The sequence below is a fragment of the Nerophis lumbriciformis genome, linkage group LG07 (genome assembly GCF_033978685.3).
Source record: "Nerophis lumbriciformis linkage group LG07, RoL_Nlum_v2.1, whole genome shotgun sequence".
NCBI classification, from domain to species: domain Eukaryota; kingdom Metazoa; phylum Chordata; class Actinopteri; order Syngnathiformes; family Syngnathidae; genus Nerophis; species Nerophis lumbriciformis.
In genome coordinates, this window is record NC_084554.2 from 10,446,986 (window position 1) to 10,469,272 (window position 22,287).

General features: G+C 41.0%; 1 protein-coding gene across 4 annotated transcripts in view; it reads right to left on the bottom strand.

The window, feature by feature from the left end:
• LOC133609843 (matrix metalloproteinase-16-like) overlaps positions 1–22,287 on the bottom strand; it is a 303,619-nt gene that overhangs the window by 154,918 nt on the left and 126,414 nt on the right. For 2 of the 4 annotated variants that reach the window (XM_061965852.1, XM_061965850.2), the window contains exons 2-4: positions 13,302–13,450; positions 9,332–9,346; positions 4,021–4,143 (exon numbers count right to left, since the gene is read on the bottom strand). In XM_061965852.1, the coding sequence (XP_061821836.1) occupies positions 4,021–4,143; positions 9,332–9,346; positions 13,302–13,450 (287 nt within the window). Of the gene's footprint in view, positions 1–4,020; positions 4,144–9,326; positions 9,347–13,301; positions 13,451–22,287 lie in introns of those variants that run through there. The other 2 variants (XM_061965853.1, XM_061965851.2) reach the window with 2 other exon arrangements.

The window sequence follows — 22,287 nt, forward strand, 5'->3', positions numbered from 1 at the left end:
TTTTCATTAATTACTAGTTTCGATGTAACTGTTTTTATATTGTTTTACTTTCTTTTTTATTCAAGAAAATGTTTTTAATTTATTTATCTTTTTTTATTATTATTTTTAAAAAGTACCTTATCTTCACCATACCTGGTTGTCCAAATTAGGCATAATAATGTGTTAATTCCACGACTGCATATATCGATTGATATCGGTATCGGTTGATATCGGTATCGTAATTAAAGAGTTGGACAATATAGGAATATCGGATATCGGCAAAAAGCCATTATCGGACATCCCTACTATTCATACTTTACTATTAGCGAATATAAAAAATGACATTGAGATAAAGTAATATGTAGAGATGTCTGATAATTGCTTTTTTGCCGATATCCGATATTCCTATTTATTTATGAAAACTTTAATAATTGTTTATGTATGTATTTATTAATGATTTACTTGTATATTGTTTAATTTTTTTATTTATGCACTCATTTATTAACTGTTGCATTACAAATAGAGAACATACACGTGGGAAAAACTGCTATGATACGAAAAGGGGTAGGATTAAATAAGCTCTGCTTCTTCTTACTCCTTTTCGGACATGCTGTAATGAAACCACTGGAAATATGTGATGTATTACATTCTAATTGACACCAACCACCTTTATTGGCCGGTGCATTTCACACAGAACCCAGCAACATGTCACAGTCGTTTTGGATTGATTCTAGAGATGTCAGATAATGGCTTTTTTGCCGATATCCAATATTCCGATATTGTCCAACTCTTAATTACCGATTCCGATATCAACCGATACCGATATATACAGTCGTGGAATGAACACATTATTATGCCTAATTTTGTTGTGATGCCCCGCTGGATGCATTAAACAATGTAACAAGGTTTTCCAAAATAAATCAACTCAAGTTATGGAAAAAAGTGCCAACATGGCACTGCCATATTTATTATTGAAGTCACAAAGTGCATTATTTTTTTTAACATGCCTCAAAACAGCAGCTTGGAATCTGGGACATGCTCTCCCTGAAAGAGCATGAGGAGGTTGGGGAAGGGGGTGGGGGGTGGACGTAGCGGGGGGTGTATAGTGTAGCGTCCTGGAAGAGTTAGTGCTGCAAGGGGTTCTGGGTATTTGTTCTGTTGTGTTTATGTTGTGTTACAGTGCGGATGTTCTCCCGAAATGTGTTTATCATTCTTGTTTGGTGTGGGTTCACAGTGTGGCGCATATTTTGTAACAGTGTTAAAGTTGTTTATACGGCCACCCTCAGTGTGACCTATATGGCTGTTGAGGTTCTCATAGTCGTTTTCATTGACATCCCAGTGGGTTGTGAGTTTTTCCTTGCCCTTATGTAGGATCTGAACCGAGGATGTCGTTGTGGCTTGTGCAGCCCTTTGAGACACTTGTGATTTAGGGCTACATAAATAAACATTGATTGATTGATTGATTGATTGATTTGGGAGAGCGGGGATGCAAATCTAGCCAGAAACGCCCCTGCTTAAAACGGCATTATTTTTGTATTGTTTCTATTTCACAAATTCCTCAGTAAATTCACCAAATTGTCAGTTATTGAGGATGTTTAGCTGATTGGAGAGCTGGCTTCTGCAGCTAGTGGGTCCCCCCCACCCCCAGTTTTACTTTTGTCTTTTTGAACAAAGACAGCTACCATGACCACCCCCGAACTGTGAACCATCACTGTAGACACTTTTCACCTTTGATCACTAAAGACACTTTAACTGATGTTGTGACCAAATGTCACCTCCATATTTATACTGTTGACTGTCAATCAGAATGTGCAATAATGTTATGTTACTTACTGTGCCTTGTATATACATTTTTATTTTTATTTTTAGCTAAGTACCATGTGACTTGTTGAAGGGTGGACTAGCAAAGTAAGATTTTCATTGTACGGTAAACTGTCTGTTTAACTGTGCATATGACAATAAACAATCTTGAATCTTGAATCACGCCTACTTATGACTGTACCTTAAGTTTCAAGTTAATTCACAATACCATATTACAATTACAACAGTAGTGAATATCCATTTAGGGATGGTGGTAAGTGAAAGGGTCCCCCAGATAAGCTAGAAGAAGCTTTTAGCAGGGGGTCCAGAGGTCAGTATACGCATGGAATGCTGAAACATGGTGGCAAAAACAAAAACGCGATACGATAAACACAAAATAGGTGCAAAAAAGCAAGCGTACACATACATACATACATTCATTCAACCACGCACAACCCAACAGTAGTCTACCCCACATGAGGCATTAGAGATAGGTGGTTAATAGGTAAGATTTCAGTTTCTTTTTGAAGTTGGAGAATGAATACAGCATCCTGAGGCTCTCATCAAGCCGGTTCCAGATCTTTGGTACCCTGCATACAACACTTCGAGCAGTACAAGCCAGTAGACGATGTTTACCTGATAACAGGTCAAAGGTACGAGTGTTGTGGACATGCTGGGGACGATAGCTAGGAACCAAGCTACAGAGCCTGAGATTCCCTCATTTACTACATCCATTGTACCAGTTTGAAAGCTGGGGCCAAATGTGACTGACTGGGCGCACATCCATTTTGTGCGTTTACAAATACGCACATTAGAGCAAATACACAATTCTAAATCCTCGAAAAAATTGTCGCACAGCAGCTAAATGAACACTTAGTGTCTAACAATCTCTGTGAACCTTTTCAATCCGGTTTCAGGGCAAATCACTCTACGGAGACAGCCCTCGCAAAAATGACTAATGATCTACTGCTAACGATGGATTCTGAATCGTCATCTATGTTGATCTTAGCGCTGCTTTCGATACCGTCGATCATAATATTTTATTAGAGCGTATCAAAACACATGTTGGTATGTCAGACTTAGGCTTGTCGTGGTTTAACTCGTATCTTACTGACAGGATGCAGTGCGTCTCCCATAATAATGAGACCTCGGACTATGTTAAGGTAACGTGCGGAGTTCCTCAGGGTTCGGTTCTTGGCCCTGCACTCTTTAGTATTTACTTGCTGCCGCTAGGTGACATCATACGAGAATACGTTGTTAGCTTTCACTGTTATGCTGATGACACCCAACTCTACATGCCCCTAAAGCTGACCAACACGCCGGATTGTAGTCAGCTGGAGGCGTGTCTTAATGAAATTAAACAATGGATGTCCGCTAACTGCTTGCAACTCAACGCCAAGAAAACGGAAATGCTGATTATCGGTCCTGCTAAACACCGACATTTATTTAATAATACCACCTTAACATTTGACAACCAAACAATTACACAAGGCGGTCACATATGCGGTCCTCTCCAAGGTTTCTCATAGTCATTCACATCGACGTCCCACTGGGGTGAGTTTTCCCTTGCCCTTATGTGGGCTCTGTACCGAGGATGTCGTTGTGGCTTGTGCAGCTCTTTGAGACACTTGTGATTTAGGGCTATATAAATAAACATTGATTGATTGATTTATTGATATCACATAACCATAATCTGTCCCCAGCTTTCCACCGGTGGTTCCTCCTCCTCTCGGTTTCTGCCTCTGCTCATTTCCACATACAGTACCCCTTGCACCCTTCACTGACCTTTAGACAGCTCCCACATCTGAGGCAACAGTAATAAAACCAAGGTCTTGTGATCACCGACTCAAATCCCTTGTGTAATAACTTCAGATGAGAAATGCAAAAAGCAAGAGCCGGAGCACTTCTGTGATCGGTGATGAACAGACGCAAAAACAGCTGCATGCCTCATTTCATAGTACCCACAAAGTCCGACTCTTAAGGATTGCCCCATAAAACACACAGCCAAGGAGTAAGCCACAGTATCGACAGAAGAGATTTCCCCAAATGTGGTCGAGTAACCTCGAACTCAACCTCCGCTCACAGCAACGTTGAACTTTCAATGACCCTCATGTTTTCTACCGTCTCTACGTGGGTGGGATGTGAAAAAAGAAACCTCAAAACAAATCTAAGGAGCAGAATTACCATTGACTCGGTTCTGGGCTTTTTTTTTTTACAAGCAAGCTTTTCAGAGGCACTCACCTGTAAGTGATATGTTTGTGTTGCCACTTTTGTCCCGTGAGGGCGTATCGCCGTTTCCTGACGTTGAATTTTGTAACACCTGCCATCTGGTCAGGAACGCCACATCTGGGCTTCTTCATCCACCTGCGGGAAAGAGTAAATTATGTTGACACTGATGACGCTCAGTAGGAAACTACCGGGATGGGCGTTTGTGGAGAAAAATCGGAACTCCTGTCTCCATGCCAATGTTGCACGAATTATGGAAGTATTGCTGTTGTAAAACAATTAGCAAATGCGTATTTCAATCTGTGTGTGTGTACTGTATTTCCCGGACCATAAGGTGCAAAGTATTATAAGGTGTACTACCGATGAGCGGGTCTAGTCAGGTTTTTTATCATACAAAAGGCGCACCGGTATATAGGGGTCATATTATAATTTTTTTCTAAATGTAAAAGACTTCCTTGTGGTCTACATAACATGTAATAGTGGTTCTTTGGTCAAAATGTTGCAGGGATGATGTTTTACAGATCATCTTCAAGCCGCTTCAGGATGTGCCGTTTTGTGGGCAGTCTTATTTACGTGGCTCACCTTCAGCAGCGTCATCTCCCCGTCATCTTTGTTGTAGCGGTGTAGCGTGCAAGGACGGGAGTGGAAGAAGTGTCAAAAGATGGAGCTAACTGTTTTAATGACATTCAGACTTTACTACAATCAATAACGGAGCAGCATCTCCTCAGCCGTGGCTCACTAATGCAACAACAACGCTGGAAATGTGTCCCGTGAAAAACCGTCCGACCGGGATTCTCTAATAACTAAAGTTCCTTGGGTGAATAATGTAAACTCACTACACCGGTATGTTTTAACGCTTCCATAGCGAGATATAAGTAAGAACTTTACGCTACTTTATATTAGAAATGGAAAAAGCGGAGGATGAATGTCCCATAACAAGAAGATAGAGAACAAGAAGACACTTGTTGACTACGGCATCGACACGGACTACAATGGCGGACGAGCGAAAATGTTCAGGACTTAAAGGCCTACTGAAACCCACTACTACCGACCACGCAGTCTGATAGTTTGTACATCAATGATGAAATCTTAACATTGCAACACATGCCAATACGGCCGGGTTAGCTTACTAAAGTGCAATTTTAAATTTCGCGCGAAATATCCTGCTGAAAACGTCTCGGTATGATGACGCCGGCACGTGACGTCACAGATTGTAGAGGATAATTTGGGACAGCATGGTGGCCAGCTATTAAGTCGTCTGTTTTCATCGCAAAATTCCACAGTATTCTGGACATCTGTGTTGGTGAATCTTTTGCAATTTGTTCAATGAACAATGGAGACAGCAAAGAAGAAAGCTGTAGGTGGGAAGCGGTGTATTGCGGGCGGCTGCAGCAACACAAACACAGCCGGTGTTTCATTGTTTACATTCCCGAAAGATGACAGTCAAGCTTTACCATTGGCCTGTGGAGAACTGGGACAACAGAGACTCTTACCAGGAGGACTTTGAGTTGGATGCGCAGACGCGGTACCGTGAGTACGCATGCAGCTGCGGCTTCCAAACATTTGATCGCTTGCCCGTACGTGCGTGCCGCTATGTGCATGTCACGTACGTAACTTTGCGGGCTTTGGGGAAATATATGTGCTGTATGAACTTTGGGGAGGTGAACGGTACTTTGGGCTGTGGGATTGAGTGTGTTGTGCAGGTGTTTGAGTTGTATTGGCGGGTTATATGGACGGGAGGGGGGAGGTGTTTGTTATGCGGTATTCATTTGTGGCATATTAAATATAAGCCTGGTTGTGTTGTGGCTAATAGAGTATATATATGTCTTGTGTGTATTTACATTTACCCACCCGCCTCTCACAGCATCTTCCCTATCTGAATCGCTCCCACTGCCCTCTAGTCCTTCACTCTCACTTTCCTCATCCACGAATCTTTCATCCTCGCTCAAATTAATGGGGAAATCGTCGCTTTCTCGATCCAAATCGCTCTCGCTGCTGGTGGCCATGATTGTAAACAATGTGCAGATGTGAGGAGCTCCACAACCTGTGACGTCACGCTACTCGTCTGCTACTTCCGGTAGAGGCAAGGCTTTTTTATCAGCGACCACAAGTTGCGAACTTTATCGTCGATGTTCTCTACTAAATCCTTTCAGCAAAAATATGGCAATATCGCGAAATGATCAAGTATGACACATAGAATGGACCTGCTATCCCCGTTGAAATAAGAAAATCGCATTTCAGTAGGCCTTTAAGTTGCTTTTGCATAATATTGCAACACAAAACAGCAGATAATATGACTGCTAATGGGTGCCATTACACATACCATAATAATACTCGTATGTTGACAATCCATCAAGCGGTGCGGCTTCTTGGCTTACCAAAGTCGATTTTTGAGCGCCGTGTGTAATGTTCTATATTCTCAATGAAACATTTAAAGTTGCGGTGTTGTTTATAAGCGTCATCCTGCAGTCTACACATATCTCTTATGTGTGACTGCCATCTACTGTTCACACTTATCATTACCGTACTTGCCAACCTTGAGAACTCCAAATTCGGGAGATGGGGCGGGGGGGGGGATTTCGTGAGACTCTTGAAATTCAGCGCCTCTCCCGAAAATCTCCCGAAATTCAGGCGTAGCTGGAGGCCACGCCCCTTCCAGCTCCATGCGGAGCGTCCGCTTTCCCACGATATAAACAGTGTGCCTGCCCAAACACATTATAACTGTAGAATGATCGAGAGCGAGTTCTTGGTTTCTTATGTGGGTTTATTGTTAGGCAGTTTCATTAACGTCCTCCCAGCGCAGTAACAACACACAACAACAGCAGTCATGTTTTTGTCTACCGTAAAGCAGTTCGTCTGCCGTAAACAGCAATGTTGTGACACTCTTAAACAGGACAATACTGCCATCTATAACATCAATAACATATACGGCTTTTAGAGAGTGCAGTGCACAACTGCGCACACAACAAGGAGACGAAGCAGAAGAACGAGGAAGATACAGCCATGGCGACGCCGATGACGACGAGTAAGATGAAGAAATACGCTTTGTTGCACCTTTCCTACCTGAGTCCGGCGATTAGTTGCAAATCTTGCTTTATTGATTGCTTGCACACAGCCAATCCAACACAAAACAAACTAGTGCCGCCCGCACTCACGCTACCGCTCCCTCTCTTCTCTCGCCCACACACTCACTGATGTCACTCACTTCACATGCTCACCTATTAAAGGGCCACACACACACATACGCTACTCTCATAACAGCTTGTAAGTTCCAAGCCGCAGCTGCGATTGGACCTGGATAGCCTCCGGGAAGAAGTAGTGGACTACCAAGTGCTTGGCACTGAAGATCTTCCTCGGGAACCAAAGATTGACCGGTTTTGAAGATTCCAGTCTCTAATGCATTTGATGAAAGTACTTTTGTGCGTGCCACACATCAATTCATCATCAGAGAGGGTGTTCAGCATGGTTAGAAAAATAGTGACAGAGAATAGAACAAGGATGGACAATTCAACCCTTAACTCAACAATGAGTGGATGAGTGTTATGTGTGTATATGTGTAAATAAATGAACACTGAAATTCAAGTATTTCTTTTATTTATATTTACATATATATATGAAATAAATATATATATGTATAGCTAGAATTCACTGAAAGTCAAGTGTTTCTTAGATATATATATATATATATATATATATATATATATATATATATATATATATATATATATATATATATATATATATATATATATATGATATACTTGACTTGGTGAATTCTAGCTGTAAATATACTCCTCCCCTCTTAACCACGCCCCTCTTAACCCCGCCCCCCCGCCCCACCCCTGACCACGCCCACCCCACCCCCCACCTCCCGAAATCGGAGGTCTCAAGGTTGGCAAGTATGGCATACCCCTTCCCCTTCGAGCTGTCCTTGATGAACTGAAATAATTTTTTCCAATTATTTTGGAACTTGCAAGCGTACTTCTTCTTACTCGTCGTCGCCATGTCTCTTCTTCGTTCTTCTGCTTCGTCTCTGTTATGTTTTTGGACATTACTACTTGCCGTAGTTTTGAAGCAATGCATGATGGGAATCCGGATGTTGTGTGTCAGTGTATTAACGTGCCAGCTGGAATAAACACACGCTGAGAAATAGCTCCGTGCCTGCCTACTTTATGGGTTATAGATTAACCTATGGTTAACGGAGACATATATAATAGTCTCCTTTTCAGGTGAGAGAGGACGCTAAAGGCAGTGCCTTTAAGGCCCCAATATTGTTGTCCGGGTGGAAATCGGGAGAAATTCGGGAGAATGGTTGTCCCGGGAGATTTTCGGGAGGGGCACTGAAATTCTGGAGTCTCCCGGGAAAATCGGGAGGGTTGGCAAGTATGATCATTACACCATGTACCAAATAAAGTAGCTTCGAGGTTGGTATCCACAACCAGAATTATTCCATACATTTGGCACAATTTTTGAGAAAATGAAAGGTTTTTAAGTGCGCTTTATCGTCCGAAAAATACGGTATTTCTATATTTTTTTACGGAATTTTGACTATTATGTATTAATTTAGGATCGGGGTAAATAAGAATCGCAAGTTGAATGTGAATTGATTTTTTTTTGTATTTTAAAGCTACACCAAAGGTTTCACAAATCACAAATTGTGTTTTTAATCTTCCAAATCTGTGGGATAATCTAGTCCAGATTTGAGAATTTGATATACGGTGGTTTTTAATCTGGACCTGAGCTAATGTGGGTTAATGTGACTTTATTTCCTTTTCACAAATAGATGAAAGGTTTCAGAAAGCATAAACTTTGTTGTGATGAATCTTCACACATGTATATTCATAGTGTTGCACTACAGTAGTGACAAAATGATTTAATTATGACCTTTCAACAAAAGCGTATTAATCAGTGTTGCACACCGTTTGAATTGGAAGCTAACTTCAGCCTCGTTAACATCAGGTGTAGCAAAACAGACACACAAATCGCAACACCGACGCACTGATTGTTAAAACACGGAGGCTGTGATAACACACTCACAGATTGAGATATGCATTTGCAAAATAGTTTTGACACAATAATACTTCCACAAATAATGCTCCACAGAGGAGTGCATGTACTGGAGATTAACATCCCATAGCAACCAAGTCTTGCTTTGCTCATTTCATCAAAATAATCAAGATGTCTGTTCACAGGACTGTGCATTTTAGGATGTAAAAAAGACAACAAGCAGAAAAACACAAACATGACATGCATATCATCATTTGCACACTACACAGGTATGCATTATTCAGATGGAAACAAATATTACAGTAAAAGGGCACCTCACCTTAGTGTGTTAGTGCTGCATCGAGAGAAGCATTGGAGAAATAGAAAAACAGGCACACCGTTAGCTTATCACATTTTCCCCGTTTCAGTCCATTGGCTGGATAGCACTCCCTCGGCTGTAACGCGTTCCTACGTTACAGTTCAGTGGCCAAATTGAGCTCATTGCCATTTGTGGCACGGCTGGCATTTCAGTGTCGATGGGGACAAATGTCACTGAACACTGTGTTGGTTACCAGCAGGTAAAAAGCCATCTTGGAAAGTGTCGAGGATCGATGTCTACACGTGAATAGACTACTTGACTTTGAAGAGAATGCTTTCGCACGTTGTTACTTTGAGTTCTCAAGTTTATTTAAATGTGGCTATTTGAATGTCTGACCACCAGTGCTATCCCGGAAGGTGTTATAGCAGAATATTCTATAACAAGTAAAGCACTACAGTCCAAACTCCATTCTACGATTCCCTCAACTTTTCAAATTATGAACCACAAACCGACACACACAGACAGACGTAGCAATAGGGTTGTCTTGATACCAATATTTTGATACTTTTCTAAATAAAGGGGACCACAAAAAAATGGCATTATTGGCTTTTTTTTAACACGAAATCGTATGGTACATTAAACATATGTTTATTATTGCAATTTTGTCCTTAAAGGCCTACTGAAACCCACTACTACCGACCACGCAGTCTGATAGTTTATATATCAATGATGAAATCTTAACATTGCAACACATGCCAATACGGCCGGGTTAGCTTACTAAAGTGCAATTTTAAATTTCGCGCAACAAATCCTGCTGAATACGTCTCGGTATGATGACGTCAGCGCGTGACGTCGCGGATTGTAGAAAACATTTTGGGATAGCATGGTGGCCAGCTATTAAGTCTCTGTTTTCTTCGCAAAATTCCACAGTATTCTGGACATCTGTGTTGGTGAATCTTTTGCAATTTGTTCAATGAACAATGGAGACAGTAAAGAAGAAAGCTGTAGGTGGGAAGCGGTGTATTGCGGCCGACTTCAGCAACACAAACACGGCCGGTGTTTCATTGTTTACATTCCCGAAAGATGACAGTCAAGCTTTGCCATTGGCCTGTGGAGAACTGGGACAACAGAGACTCTTACCAGGAGGACTTTGAGTTGGATACGCAGACACGGTACCGTGAGTACGCTTCCAAACATTTGATCCCTTGCCCGTACGTGCGTGCCGCTATGTGCATGTCACATACGTAACTTTGGGGACTTTGGGGAAATATATGTGCTGTATGAACTTTGGGGAGGTGAACGGTACTTTGGGCTGTGGGATTGAGTGTGTTGTGCAGGTGTTTGAGTTGTATTGGCGGGTTATATGGACGGGAGGGGGGAGGCGTTTGTTATGCGGGATTAATTTGTGGCATATTAAATATAAGCCTGGTTGTGTTGTGGCTAATAGAGTATATATATGTCTTGTGTTTATTTGATGTTTTAGTCATTCCCAGCTGAATATCAGGTCCCACCCGCCTCTCACAGCTACCTTCCTACTGCCCTCTAGTCCTTCACTCTCACTTTCCTCATCCACGAATCTTTCATCCTCGCTCAAATTAATGGGGAAATCGTCGCTTTCTCGTTCCGAATCGCTCTCGCTGCTGGTGGCCATGATTGCAAACAATGTGCAGATGTGAGGAGCTCCACAACCTGTGACGTCACGCTACTCGTCTGCTACTTCCGGCACAGGCAAGGCTTTTTTATCAGCGACCAAAAGTTGCGAACTTTATCGTCAATGTACTCTACTAAATCCTTTCAGCAAAAATATGGCAATATCGCGAAATGATCAAGTATAACACATAGAATGGACCTGCTATCCCTGTTTAAATAAGAAAATCTCATTTCAGTAGGCCTTTAAATAAAATAGTGAACATACAAGACAACTTTTCTTTTATTAGTAAGTAAGCAAACAAAGGCTCCTAATTTAGCTGCTGACATATGCAGAAACATATTGTGTCATTTATCATTCCATTATTTTGTCAAAATTATTAAGGACAAGTGGTAGAAAATTAATTATTCATCTACTTGTTCATTTACTGTTAATATCTGCTTACTTTCTCTTTTAACACTTCTGTTAAAATGCAATAAACACTTATTATTTTGCCGTTTGGATACTTTACATTATTTTTGGATGAGACCACAAATTTGGGTATCAATCCGATACCAAGTAAATACAAGATCATACAATGGTCATAAAGTCCTCATGTGTCCAGGGACGTATTTCCTGAGTTTATAAACATAATTATAAATGTTTAAAAAACGAAAAAAGATTTTGTGCTGCTAAAAAAAAAATCGATGTAATCATAGTAGTATCGACTAGATACGCTCCTGTACTTGGTATCATTACAGTGGATGTCAAATGTAAATCCACCCATGGCGTTTGTTTACATTGTGACGCTGGTGAGCTAAGGTGTCAAAAAATCCTGACTTTTTGACACTTGTAAAAAATCCTGACTTTTTGACACTTGTAAAAAATCCTGACTTTTTGACACTAAGAAAAAATCCCCAATTTTGTGACAATTAGGAAAAAAATCCCGATTTTGTGACACTTAGAAAAAATCCTGACTTTTTGACACTTAGAAAAAATCCCCAATTTTGTGACACTTAGGAAAAAAATCCCGACTTTGTGACACTTAGAAAAAATCCAGACTTTGTGACACTTAGAAAAAATCCAGACTTTTTGACACTTAGAAAAAATCCCCAATTTTGTGACATTTAGGGAAAAAATCCCAACTTTTTGACACTAAGGAAAAAATCCCAATTTTTTGACACTTAGAAAAAATCCAGACTTTTTGACACTCAGAAAAAATCCAGACTTTTTGACACTTGGAAAAAATCTCAACTTTTTCCCCCTCCAACTGCTGGTACCCTAAATAAGTGACAGAAAAAATCCCGACTTTGTGACACTTGGAAAAAATCCCGATTTAGAGAATCTTGAAATTCAGAAATAAGTGAGTGTAACTTCTGTGCTATTTTTTCTGTGTGTTTATCTGTGTGCAATGTGGATGCTGTTTGCTTCTGCGTAAAAATCAGTAGTATTGACACTAAACCTTTCATTTCTTCTACTCTAAAATACACAATGGACTTTATACTTAAGTAATGTTTATTTTACGTACATTTTTAGTCTAACAAACTTAAATGAAGGAAAATGTGTAAAAAAATTAATCTGAGGAAGGAAAATAATTCAAAACAAGGAATATCAGTCCTCAACAAAACTTCTAGAGCTTCTGTTAACTATCTGTCCAGCTGCGCACGCAGGATTGAGTAGCAAGGGCAGAATAATGAATTTATTGACAGTGCAGTGTGAAAGCTGATGTGTTTACTTTGCAATTAAGTAAACACAGAGTCAAAGGAATCTAACCCGTGCGGCACTTTGACGGAAACATCCACATTTCGATGTACGGCCCCTGAGCCCTTTGGCTCTTGAAACTGTGGCCCTCTTCATGATGTAGTTGAATAGCCCCGGTCTACAATAACACCAGAAATAGATGCTGGATTTGATGCTAGTCATTTTTAATAAATAATGACTAAAAAGGGGTTGGCAAAATCTCTAGAAAAAAAACATTCTACTTCATTTGCATTGTGGTTTTCTTCGCCTGCCTTCTCTTCTTGCTAATTAATTTAACATTGGTGGTATTGCACTTCCATCCATCTATTTTTTACCGCTTATCCCTTTGGGGGTGTGGTATTGCACTTGTTATATCAAATTCAAATGATATTTCACATTGTTGAGGAAACTGGGAGACTGACTGAAATAGCCATCATAGTAAGTCAAAGTAAAATAAAAACATGCCTTCTGACGTTTTGGTATGTCAGCCAGCTAATTAGCAAATACATAATTTAGCATTCACGAAATACACATAGAATGCATCACTTTTTTTTTATGCTGCTGTTTTTGTAGAAATGGATGCATGCAACTCATCTAAGTGTGTTATTGACATGTTTAACTCACTCTATGATGGTGCTGTCCAGAGTCCCTGTAACATTGAGGCCGTAGCGGCGCTGCATGGCAGCGATAGCAGACTGCATGACTCGGGAAGAACGCAGCAATGACATTCTGGGGTCTGCAGGTGGGAGGTAGCCATACCTTTGGAGCCATGCCTGTAAACAAAGAAACACATGTCAGAGAGAGCGACAAAGGAGAGGACGCATCTGTAGCGATGGACACATTAAATGGCATTAAAAATGCTTCACGTAAACACACCATTCTTAGACTTAGACTAAGACAAACTTTATTGACGCACAAGGGAAAGTGTTCCACACAGTAGCTCAGTTACAAAGGATGGAATGGATAATGCAGGTATAAAGTAGACTAAAAATGTACCATAGTAGCAATATAAAATATAACATATGTAATTGTGGAGGGAGGTGCCTGCAGGAGCAAAGGTCACCGCCTCTGTCTATGGTGCTGAGGGCAGAGCACCATCAGACGGGGGCGTGGCAAGTGCTGACGGCGAGACACAGCTGAACAAGTGATTAAATCTCCCAAGTGGTACGAGTTATCTAATCATCCGTTGTCTTTAACAGTAAGCGGCCGGGAACCGGAGAGGAGGAGGATGCGGAGGACTGAAAAGTCACGCCCCGTTTGAGGAAAAACTTTGTTAAAACATATGATTATTAAAACCTTGTTAAAACCTGCACGCTTGGCTCCTGTGCCGTGTCTGACAGTGGGACTGCGCGGACGCAACTTCCACAGTAATATTTACATATTATATATACAGTATATTAAATATACTGATATATTTTTATATAACATATACAATATATAACAAATCCCAATTACCATGTACAATATTACAGTATATGTAACAGCTGCAGCATTAAATAGAGAGTAGATCCAGCAGAAAATAGACATTATAAACAAAGAGAAGTAGCTCACATAGAAGCGGTCAGGCAATAGAAAGATATCATCTATTGCTGTATGGAGAGTGATTATACAGCTGAATGGAGTGCGGAAAGAAGGAGTTCTTGAATGGAACACTGAGGGAACGAAGCTGAAGGAGCTACGCTGTCCCTCAATTGTCTGGTGGAGTGGGTGGGCAGGATTGTCCAGATGGCGAGCAGTTAGTCCAGTGTCCTCCTATCCCTCCAACTGCGGGCCAATAGTTTGGCCGGCTTTCCGGATCAGTTTGTCAATCCGGTTTAAGTCCCTTTTGCTGGTGCTGCTCCCCCAACAAACCGCTGCAAAGTACAGGGCACTGGCCACAACAGACTGAAAAAAGATCTCCAACAGCTTGTTGCACACATTGAAGGACCTAAGTAAGCTTCCTCAGGAAAAAGAGTCTGCTCAAGCCCTTCTTGTAAACAGCTTTGCTGTTGTCCTTCCAGTCCAGTCTGCTGTTCAAGCGGACTCCCAGGTACTTTTACTTTTCGAAATACTCTGACTGATCACACACATTAATTCCGATCCAGACGGGTGGTTTATGCCGATTAGTCATTGAGATTGTAGCGCATTGAAACACATCTTCCGAAATTCGGGTTGAAATTCTCCTTACTGCGCATGTCTATGATGTCCGCTATACTTTGGTGGTGGATAGGGGACTAAATTTAATAGTCTCGGAAGCAATGGTCTTAAAGGGGAACATTATCACAATTTCAGAATTGTTAAAACCATTAAAAATAAGTTCCCAGTGGCTTATTATATTTTTCGAAGTTTTTTTCAAAATTTCACCCATCACGCAATATCCCTAAAAAAAGCTTCAAAGTGCCTGATTTTAACCACCCGTCCATTTTCCTGTGACGTCACATAGTGAAGCCAACACAAACATGGCGGAAAGAACAGCAAGCTATAGCGACATTAGCTCGGATTCAGACTCGGATTTCAGCGGATTCAACAGATTACGAATGTATTGAAACGGATGGTTGTAGTGTGGAGGCAGGTAGCGAAAACAAAATTGAAGAAGAAACTGAAGCTATTGAGCCACGTTTGAACCGTATGCAAGCGAAACCGACGAAAACGACACGACTGCCAGCGACACGGGAGAAAGCGAGGACGAATTTGGCGATCGCCTTCTAACCAACGATTGGTATGTTTTTGTTTGGCATTAAAGGAAACAAACAACTATGAACTAGGTTTACAGCATATGAAATACATTTGGCAACAACATGCACTTTGAGAGTGCAGACAGCCCAATTTTCATCAAATAATATATTCTGTAGACAAACCCTCATGTCAGCAGGCCAGGGAAGCTAGGGTGATATTCTTCTCTTGATCATCTTCGGGACAGTGTGAGCCAAGACATCCAGGGGGGTTTAGCTCGCTCGTCTGTGGGAACAAACTGCCGCCATTGCTTGCCGTGCTACCGAGGTCCTTTGTCCCTGAATTGCTCACACACTCCGGCAGATTCAATGGGGGTCTGGCGGCAGATTTCTCTGACTTTATCGTTGGAAATGCATCTGCTTTGAGTGTCGCAGGATATCCACACATTCTTGCCATCTCTGTCGTAGCATAGCTTTCGTCGGTAAAATGTGCGGAACAAACGTCCAATTTCTTGCCACTTTCGCATCTTTGGGCCACTGGTGCAACTTGAATCCGTCCCTGTTCGTGTTGTTACACCCTCCGACAACACACCGACGGGGCATGATGTCTCCAAGGTACGGAAAACAGTCGAAAAACCGGAAAATAACAGAGCTGATTTGACTCGGTGTTTGAGAAAATGGCGGATTGCTTCCCGATGCGACGTCACGTTGTGACGTCATCGCTCCGAGAGCGAATATTAGAAAGGCGTTTAATTCGCCAAAATTCACCCATTTAGAGTTCGGAAATCGGTTAAAAAAATATATGGTCTTTTTTCTGCAACATCAAGGTATATATTGACGCTTACATAGGTCTGGTGATAATGTTCCCCTTTAATGCTGTCTCCGCCCCCATTCAACAGGCACAGAAGTAGCTTTATATACTGTTGACTAGCAAAAACTAAAGTAGTGAACAGAAAGCAAAATTACCGTGACAGCGTAGGACAAGCAGAAATGCACCAAGTCTGTTTTCGGCGAAAGTCGTTGCTTTTTCAGCGCCTGCAGTGCGGAAACTCGTCCAAAGGATGGCGCCGTAGCACAAGCAATAGCACATCTTTCTGTGTATGGCAGAGCTGGGCAAATATTTTGACTCTGGGGCCATATTGAAAGAAAAAATGTGTTTGAGGGGGCCAATGTGTATGTATGATATATACACATTTAGCTATAAAAATCTGCTGTACAGTATGTGTGCTTGGGTCCCTTTTTTTCCAGAAACACTACTACCAAAAGTCACAACGTCCGATTGAATTCTAAAAAAGTCATGACGAACCACTCAAAAAAATGGAACTGAATTTTATAGTTTTTTACTGGATGGGACACCCAAAATGTACATGAAAATAAAGAAAGTGGGATTTACTATATTAACTATGAACAATAAAACACTGAATATTAACATGTGAACATCGCTCCTCAAGAAAAAAATGTGGTTCTCCTTGAAGCGCAAAAATTATGACTAAAGTGGTGAACTTGTATTTTTATATGCAAGGTAAATTTAGGACCAGTTTAAATCCAAAATGAGTTTTCCAAGTACAGCGTCCACACGCCGTCTCTCCATTTGTGAGTCAGAATAAAAAACACTATTTGATCATGCAAAAAACTCCTGACTGGAGCATTACCAATTGAGGCATTATGCAGAAGTGTTGAAAATCCATTTATCCGTCCCCTATTCCGCATATCCTGTTCAGGGTCAAGGGTTAGCTGGATTGTATAACAGTCGACTTAAAGGTGGACAGCACCCGGTACCAAAACTCAGTTCCAAATTGGTAGGAACCACGCCAGGGGGAAAAGGTTGGTGCCTCATTTAAATGCTAAAGGAATGCAGACTTGACGACCTGCAACAAGTGCTTGAAGGTGATACTGTGCATTATAAAGTCTTGGAGTAGTAAAGCGTCCCGACAGAAACACACAGTCGGGTGCTCTTTTCAAACTTCATTGCTGACCTTAACACGGCAACAGCAGTCCTCAGTTTAAAAAAAACAAACACACATTTCACCCAACACTTCTTCGGTATGCACGGGCAAGGTTACGGACCAGGAATTCAGATCATCACATTACATCACAAGCAGGTTCTTCAGTTACTGTTCTGTTCAACTTCAATTTCACAATAATCTGTAAAAAATACCAAGAAGGTGCCAATCGATCGGCCAAAAAGTAAATAATCAACCACTGCTGATTAATGCCTTTTAATGCTGATCACCTCGAGCTTAGATTTGACTGAAAAGCGCTCATCAGCTGGAGCCGCTCCCTGAAATTAATAATACCGTATTTTCCGGACCATAGGGCGCACCGGATTATAAGGCGCAAGGCCGGTGAATGGTCTATTTTCGATCTTTTTTCCATACAAAAGGCACACCGGATTATAGGGCGCATTAATGGAGTCTTTTTTTTTTTTTTTCTAAATGTAAAAGACTTCCTTGTGGTCTACATAACATGTAATGGTGGTTCTTTGGTCAAAATGTTGCATAGATGATGTTTTACAGATCATCTTCAAGCTGCTTTCTGACAGTCGCTTCATAATGTGCCGTTTTGTGGGCGGTCTTATTTACGTGGCTCACCTTCGACAGCGTCTTCTCCCCGTCATCTTTGTTGTAGCGGTGTAGCGTGCAAGGACGGGGGTGGAGGAAGTGTCAAAAGATGGCGCTAACTGTTTTAATGACATTCAGACTTTACTTCAATCAATAACGGAGCAGCATCTCCTCATCCGGAAACAACAACAAGGCTGGAAATGTGTGCTGTAAAAAATGTCCGACTGGAACTCTCTAATAACTAAAGTTCCTTGGGTGAATAATGTAAACTCACTACACCGGTATGTTTTAGCGCTTTCATTGCAAGTTTACTGACAGATATAAGTAAGAACTTTACACTACTTTATATTAGAAATGGCAACAGCGGAGGATGAATGTCACATAGCAAGAAGATAGAGGAAAAATAAGAAGCTTATCACCCACCGTGTTGGCACGAACTACAAAGGCGGAAGCGCACAATTTTTCAGGACTTATGCAGATCCCAAATACAGATCAGCAGGTACCAGAAGGTAAGAAAAGTTGCTTTTGCATAATATTGCGAAACAATACACCAGACAATATGTCTTACCTAATACACACACAATAATAATACTTTAATGTGCCGACAATCCATCAAGCGGTGCGGCTTCATAGCTTACCAAAATCGTACTAAAACATTTTGATAGATTTTTGAGCGCCGTGTGTATTGTTCTATATTTTTAATGGAACATATAACATGTTGAGTTTACTTGACTCATATTGCAGTCTATACGTATCTCTTATGTTTGAGTGACCATCTACTGGTCACATTTATCATTACACCATGTACCAAATAAAATTGGTTGGAGGTCGGTAAGCAAAACCAGAATTATTCCGTACATTAGGCGCACCGGGTTATAAGGCGCACTGTCGAGTTTTGAGGGGGAAAAAATGATTTTAAGTGCGCCTTATAGTCCGGTAAATACGGTAATCACCTCCATCCATCCATCCATTTTTCTACCACTTATTCCCTTCGGGGTCTCGGGGGGCGCTGGAGCCTATCTCAGCTACAATCGGGCGCCATTGCGGAAAATAAACTGTATTTCTTAAGTATCATTATCAAGTACTACGCTAGACATGTTAAACACAGTGTAAGAAGAATCCAGGAACAGTCCTGCTAATCGCTAAACTAGCTGCAAAATTAGCTTAAAACAACACAAGAAATAAGTGCTTTGAGAAATCTAGATTTTCATGAAGTTGTCAGTTTTGCTCATGTTTAAAGACTTGGAAGACTTTAAAAGCAAAAAACACAAAATATTTAAATGAGTAATAGTAGCTTTTTCGTTATTAGCCCCGTTTACACTGCACACCAAATCAGATTTTTTTGCCCTCAAGTGACGGATCTGATTTTTTTTTTTGCCAGTCTAACACGCTTCAAAAGTGCTTCAAATCTGACATCTTTTGGCATCAGATTCAGGCCACATCAGGAGGTAGTCCTGAATTCGATAGGAATCGGATCTTTCCAAATGTGACTTCAGTCTAAACTAGAGATGTTACATATCGACCGATAAATGCTTTAAAATGTAATATCGGAAATTATCGGTATCGGTTTCAAAAAGCAACATTTATGACTTTTTAAAACGCCGCTGTACGGAGTGGTACACGGACGTAGGGAGAAGTACAGAGCAGTTGCGTCTCCCAGTCCTACTTGCCAACCCTCCCCATTTTCCCGGGAGACTCCCGAATTTCAGTGTCCCTCCCGAAAATCTCCCGGGGCAACCATTCTCCCGAATTTATCCCGATTTCCACCCAGACAACAATATCGGGGGCGTGCCTTAAAGGCACTGCCTTTGTGTGTCGGCACAGTCACATAATATCTACGGCTTTTCACACACACGAGTGAATGCAAGGCATACTTGGTCAACAGCCATACAGGTCACACTGAGGGTGGCCATAAAAACAACTTTAACACTGTTACAAATATGCGCCACACTGTGAACCCACACCAAACAAGAATGACAAACACATTTCGGGAGAACATCCGCACCGTAACACAACAGACCAAATATCCAGAACCCCTTGCAGCACTAACTCTTCTGGGACGCTACAATATACACCCCCCCCCCCTCCCCACCTCAACCCCGTACCCCCAACCCCGCCCACCTCAACCTCCTCATGCTCTCTCAGGGAGAGCATGTCCCAAATTCCAAGCTGCTGTTTTGAGGCATGTTAGAAAAAATAATGCACTTTGTAGAAAATGGTGGAATGTGTTGAAGGTGGAATGGTTTGAATCGGTTGAAAAATGTGGAAATGGTGGAAAAGTTTGAAAAACGGCCAATTAATTTTGAATGGGAAAAATGTCCCGGAAAACCTGGAATTCTGGGAAATCTGGGATTTTTTGGAATTTGTCAATGGAAAGCCCAAGATTCCCGAATAGGCTGTACAGTTTGAAGATGGAACGGTTTGAATCGGGCGAAAAATGTGGAAGGTAGAGCGTACCAAAATCTGTAGAAGAAGAAGAAGAAGAAAAAGTTTAATAAATAGATAAAATTTGGTGTGAATGCTTTGGAGCATTTACACCAGGGGTCCGCAAACTTTTTGACTCGGGGGCCGCATTGGGTTAATATATATATATATGTATATATATTAATATATACATATATACATTGTCTTTATAATCTGTTTTGTCATTTAACATCAATTAACATTGATGTTGATCAACATTTAACATTGTCACGTTATCAATGGGAAAATTCATTTTTAAATAATATGATTTGCCTGAGCGGCGAGGAGACACCAAGAGGAACAAGCAGTAGAAAATGGATTAGAAAGGAAAGATTTAAAAAAAATAAAATAAAATAAAAATTAATAAAAATTAATTTAACTTGGGACTTCCTGTGGGCCGGATTTTGGATGCTGGGGGGCCGGATCCGGCCCGCGGGCCATAGTTTGGGGACCCCTGATTTACACAATAAGTAAAAAAAAAAAAACGTTTTTGCATAATAAGGTTTTTAACTAACTTTTATTAAATATACAAATCCCACATCGAAATGTCATTTTTATTATTTGTTTTTATTATTTTAGTCTACTCAGTGGCCTAGTGGTTAGAGTGTCCGCCTTGAGATCGGTAGGTCGAGTCATAACAAAGACTATAAAAATGGAACCCATTACCTCTCTGCTTGGCGCTCAGCATCAAGGGTTGGAATTGGGGGTTAAATCACCAAAAATTATTCTCGGGAGTGGCCACCGCTGCTGCTCACTGCTCCCCTCACCTCCCAGGGGGTGATCAAGGGTGATGGGTCAAATGCAGAGAATAGTTTCGCCACACCTCGTGTGTGGCAATCATTGGTACTTTAACTTTTTTTTACTTTTAGGTTAACAGAGAATAATAAATCTTTTATCATGTGGTTTGGCTTGTCGGGGAAAAGGATTCGCTATAATAGAGCTCTCAGTGTGCTTTATACAATCCTGCCAAAGGGAATCACTGCTCGGATCTGGGGACACGTTGGGAGGAAGCGGGTCGGCCGGGCTTTCCCACGGAAGTGCTCGAGGGATTTGGCTGGTCCCAGACGCTCTGTATTCCTCATCATCGGAACGGTAAACAGAGCGGCCGACGTCTGTTTTCTGTGAAACAACCCCATAAAGGAGGACCAATAAATCGTATAGTTTGAAGTGTGTAGATGTGGAAACGTAAACACGCGAACACAAACTGGGTATTGGAAGACCAATAAACTGTCAAATTTCCCTTTATTTTGCATTCATTCTGAAAAGCTCTTTCGAGAAATACGAGCATCATTCTACTACGGATTACTGATGGGCTGTTAGTCATTTGGGAAAGTATTCATACTAGGGAATTCCTGAACAGGAATAAAAACATGACTGTAAGGAAGTAGCATCTAATGTAGACCAAAGTAAAATTAAAAATATGCTAAGTTTAAACTAGGGCTGGGCGATATGGCCTTTTATTAATATCTCCATATTTTTAGGCCATGTCACGATACACGATATATATCTCCATATTTTGCCTTAGCCTTGAACGAACACTTGATGCATATAATCACAGCAGTATGATGATTCTATGTGTCTACATTAAAACATTCTTCTTCATACTGCATTAATATATGCTACTTTTAAACTTTCATGCAGAGAGGGAAATCACAAGTAAAAATGTATTTATTAAACAGTTATTAAGCAGTGGCACAAACATTCATGTCATTTCAAAAACAGCAAGTGCAAGATTGTCAGAGACATTTTAAAACAAGCTATTAGTGCACTTTTGTGCATGATGTCACTAAGATGACATATCAAAACAACACTAAATTAAAGTGCACTTTTTGTACAGAACGCCACTACAATAGTTTAAAACAAATAAAGTGCACTTTTGTGCATGATGTCACACAAGATATTTCAATAAGTGTCAAATAAAAATGAGCTGCATAA